The 4,181-nt window shown below is 37.4% G+C and overlaps 1 protein-coding gene across 1 annotated transcript; it reads left to right on the forward strand.

The window, feature by feature from the left end:
* Positions 1 to 2,902: 2,902 nt before the first annotated feature.
* On the forward strand, positions 2,903 to 3,910 carry LOC102570976 (large ribosomal subunit protein eL32). Its single transcript, XM_019495867.2, is given in 2 exon segments — positions 2,903 to 2,954; positions 3,437 to 3,910. Coding segments are annotated over 2 exon segments (471 nt in total). The 3' UTR covers positions 3,856 to 3,910.
* Positions 3,911 to 4,181: the final 271 nt, after the last annotated feature.

Raw genomic sequence — 4,181 nt, forward strand, 5'->3', positions numbered from 1 at the left:
TCAAGAGGAGGTTAGATAAGCATCTAGCTGGGGTCATCTGAACCCAGCACTCTTTCCTGCCTATGCAGGGGGTCGGACTCGATGATCTATTGAGGTCCCTTCCGACCCTAGCATCTCTGAATCTATGAATATTCGGGTTTCTCATATTACCTCAGCTAATGAAAGTTCATGCCTCCCACTGGGGGGAGGGGTAAGCAAGTTTAGAACTTTCAGGCTAACTTTTCATATCTGGCTACCTATATTTAGGATCCTAAATCCATTTTTTTGGCATTTAATGGTACTGGTGCAATCTATTTGACTTTAGTGGCTGCTCAGCCCTCTGAAAAATCAGGCCACTTATTATTTAGGTTCTTAAATATGGATTTGAGAATCTAAATTTGAGCACCAAGCTTGAAAATCTGGCCTCAAAAGTTTGGACCTTTCCCACCTAACAGACTGAGAGCAAATCCAGAAGTGGTTATCATTTCTAATTCATATCTTTTAAGGTATGGATGTTATGGATAAATTTGTTCAGTTAATAAATGAAGCATTTTACTGGGACAAAGTAAAATAGAGAGTTAAAGCCCAATACTACTTTGTGTTGTGTAGAAATTGTGTATTGTTAACCATAACGAGGCAGATTCCCTGGAGGGGAAGATATTTTGGCTCAAGGGCTAGGATACATGTGCATGAGTAAATAGTTGTTTGTCATAGGACACGTCTACGTGAGATACTTACTGAGCAGTAACCTAATAACTCTGCACAGTAACGTGCTGGTCAAAACTGTGCTAATACACTACTGCTCAGTGTTATTAGGCTACTGTAAACTAAGCATCACAAAAAAAACCCCAAACCATGCACTGGCACTACTACACAGTAGCATGAGTTACCGTGCATTTAGTTAGTACTTCCTTAAGCGAGTAGTAAATTAAATGAGCAGTAACTACTGCGCATTAAAGAACATGCAGACATGCTCACGGACTTGTTTACACTGTCATGTTCTCCATTTTGTTTTGTCAATGTTTCAATTTCAGTCAAACTCAACAGGATAATGGTAATTTTAAAAACAAACACATTTAGCAAGAGATCTGAGGTGGAAATTTAAGAGCTGAGGGACCCTGGGTATAGAACTTCACTTCAGAACCATCTCCATTTAGAAAATCCTCACCTCTTCCCACTTTGCTTTGTGAGATCATTTATAAAATTGCACTGCTATAAATAGGTATGATGAAGGGCCAGATCTTGGGCTGAGTCCAAGTTGCACTTAAGGCTGTATAGAATAGGAAGCAAAGATAACATAAAATCATCTTTATGTATCCCCTAATCTTCAGGCCCTTAGTCTGGCTTCTGACATAAAGCAGAACAGCTTCACTTTTCACCACCTATCAATGCCTTTAAGGATCCTTCCAGCAGCCAAAGATCACCGGATCTTAAAGATACCCTCTCCATGACCCCTGTTCTCTGAACATACAGGTTAGGGTGCGGACAGAAACAAGTGCGAAGGGAATGACGAAAGCAACTCTACATCACCCCAGGATTCCCCAACGAAGGACAGTAAGCATCAGCGTCTGGACCTGCCACCTTTCTAGAGCAGAGAAATGCAGTTAGAGCAGGAGTCAGTGTCTGGCCTGGTATGTAATTCTTTTTTTAGCCTAGAAAATACTGTCTTCTCTGGACAACATCTTTTTTGAGCTGCTGCAAAATGCAAAACAACATTAGCTTCCACTGCTGACTAGCCAGGAGACAGCTTATTAAAAATCCAGCCATCTGGTCGAAGGAATTGGAGGGTCACCAGGTAAAATAAGAGCCTTAGGATGACGAGGTGGATATTAGAATAAACCATGTGTATTATAAATGTTATACTTAACAGAATAAAGGCACCATTCCTTTTGCTATTTTTTAATATAGGTGTAAAAAGAATAGACTTGTATTGTAGCCTGACTGTTGTAGTAGCAAAACCTTGAAAAACCTACAGACAGAAAATGGTGCTGAAATATCCTTGTAGTTAAATAAGTAAAAAGTATCTCGAAGAAACAAGTATGCTACTTCAGTACTGTAAACCTCTTAAATCTATCCCTGACATCAAGAAAAATGGAAGGCTACTTTAAAAACAAGTAATATCAGATCAAAACTTTTTATTTCTTGCATTCAAAAGCATTTCTTGCATTTTATTTCTTCCTTTATCCCAGCTATACGCTTGGTCCAATAAAAGACATCATCCTAAGAAATCCTTGCCCCTAGATACAAAAACAGTTTGGAAGCAGTACAGCTTAGCTGAATACAGATACGATTAAGTATAAAAATACTGTTAGAAAAGGGATAGCTATTGGATTGGTCTAGTTCAGTAAAACACAGGTAAAAGTAAGAGAATCTTAACTGTTCTAAGAACTCAAACATGAGAGCACTAAGTGAGATACAGGAGACAAAGTTATTTAAAACTGTGTTTTATTTATAACAAGGCTAGAGCATCTCTCTGTCCAGAGATGAGAGCTGTTCGGAATATGTTCTGAGTCCCTCTCTCCTCTCATGTACTTTAGTTCTAGTGCTATAAAATTATTAAAAATAATATGCCTTGAAAAGTCATGATCAGAGATTTGAGTTATATCAAGATGACAGGATAAAGTGTAAGACTTAGCAATGAAGCATTTGAAATACAAATACAAGTGTAATGGTTTGGGAGAATTTAAGATTAGAAAATACCCAGGAAGTATAAAGAGACTGATCTATTCATTTACTTTCTCCAATGTGAAAGGAAAAGAGTGAATAAATAACAATGAAAGTGAAAATAAAATGGGATATTTTGTTCTTTAATTTTCAGTAACATTTGGCACAAATAAGAAGTGAGGTCAAAATTAGTTACCTGTTTTTGCAAAACAAATGTGCATAATTACTGTTAATTCATTTCTTATTCCTTCCTATCGTAATGGTGGTCAGCATATCTGGAAATCAGTATCCAACAAAAGTCTATGTGAAATGTCATAAGTAAAAATCATCATAAAGGCAAAGTAGTGTCAGGAGTGGAAACACAGCTCAAGAACAGAGCTCACTGAAATTTTTCTGATGGAACTTTCTTGGTAGAAAAATATGAATTTGGTTGAAAGCAAAATCTTTCAGTTCCAACAAAATTTTATTTGAAAAGAAAGATATTTTTGGAACAGATGATTCAATTTTCCATTTCTAAATGACTCTAAACATTATGCTATATAATATCAAATAGGACTGAAAACAAAAGAAAAGATTTGGATTTTATTGGAAAGATATGTTTCAATTAATTTGACATGAAATTTATTTTGGAATCTTATTTTGCTGAAAATTTCAAAGTAGTTTGTCTTCATTCTATTTCAGCTTGGAAAACCTGATATTGTGGATTTTCCTATGAGATGGAAGAAGACAAGTTTTCATCCAGTTTACTCTGAATGCCTGGTATCTGCCCGTATGGTCAATCAGTGAAACAAAGCCTTTCTTTCTTTCTTTGCCCTTCGGCCGCTGGTGAAGCCCAAGATCGTCAAGAAGAGAACCAAGAAGTTCATCCGCCACCAGTCCGACCGCTAGGTCAAGATCAAGCGCAACTGGCGTAAGCCGAGGGGTATCGACAACAGAGTCCGCAGGAGATTCAAGGGCCAGATCTTGATGCCCAACATTGGTTATGGTAGCAATAAGAAGACAAAGCACATGCTGCCCACTGGGTTCAGGAAGTTCCTGGTCCACAACGTCAAGGAGCTCGAAGTGCTTATGATGAGTAACAAGTCGTACTGTGCAGAGATTGCTCATAACGTTTCCTCTAAGAACCGCAAGGTAATTGTGGAGAGAGCAGCACAGCTTGCAATCAAGATCACCAATCCAAATGCCAGACTGCGCAGTGAGGAAAACGAATAAGTTGGCTCCTCTGTTAATGCAGATGTATTAATAAAATGTAAAAAAAAAAAGCAAATTCGTGAAGCGTTCTTTCTTTCTTTCGATAACACGCAAATTCGTGAAGCAAATTCTCTCTTTCTTTCTTCTTTCTTTCTTTCTCTCTTTCTTTCTCTCTTCAGAAAACATTGTGGTTTTGTTTACATTTCTCTAGTTTGTCCAAAAAATGCATTTTTTCAAAACTCTTCTTCATCCATTCAGTATTAATATCTTCCTCTACAGCAACATCCATAGATTTTAAGGCTATAAGAAAGCATTATGGTCATCTAGTCTAATCTTCTGCATAACAT

This window comes from Alligator mississippiensis, chromosome 3 (genome assembly GCF_030867095.1).
Source record: "Alligator mississippiensis isolate rAllMis1 chromosome 3, rAllMis1, whole genome shotgun sequence".
Classification (NCBI taxonomy): domain Eukaryota; kingdom Metazoa; phylum Chordata; order Crocodylia; family Alligatoridae; genus Alligator; species Alligator mississippiensis.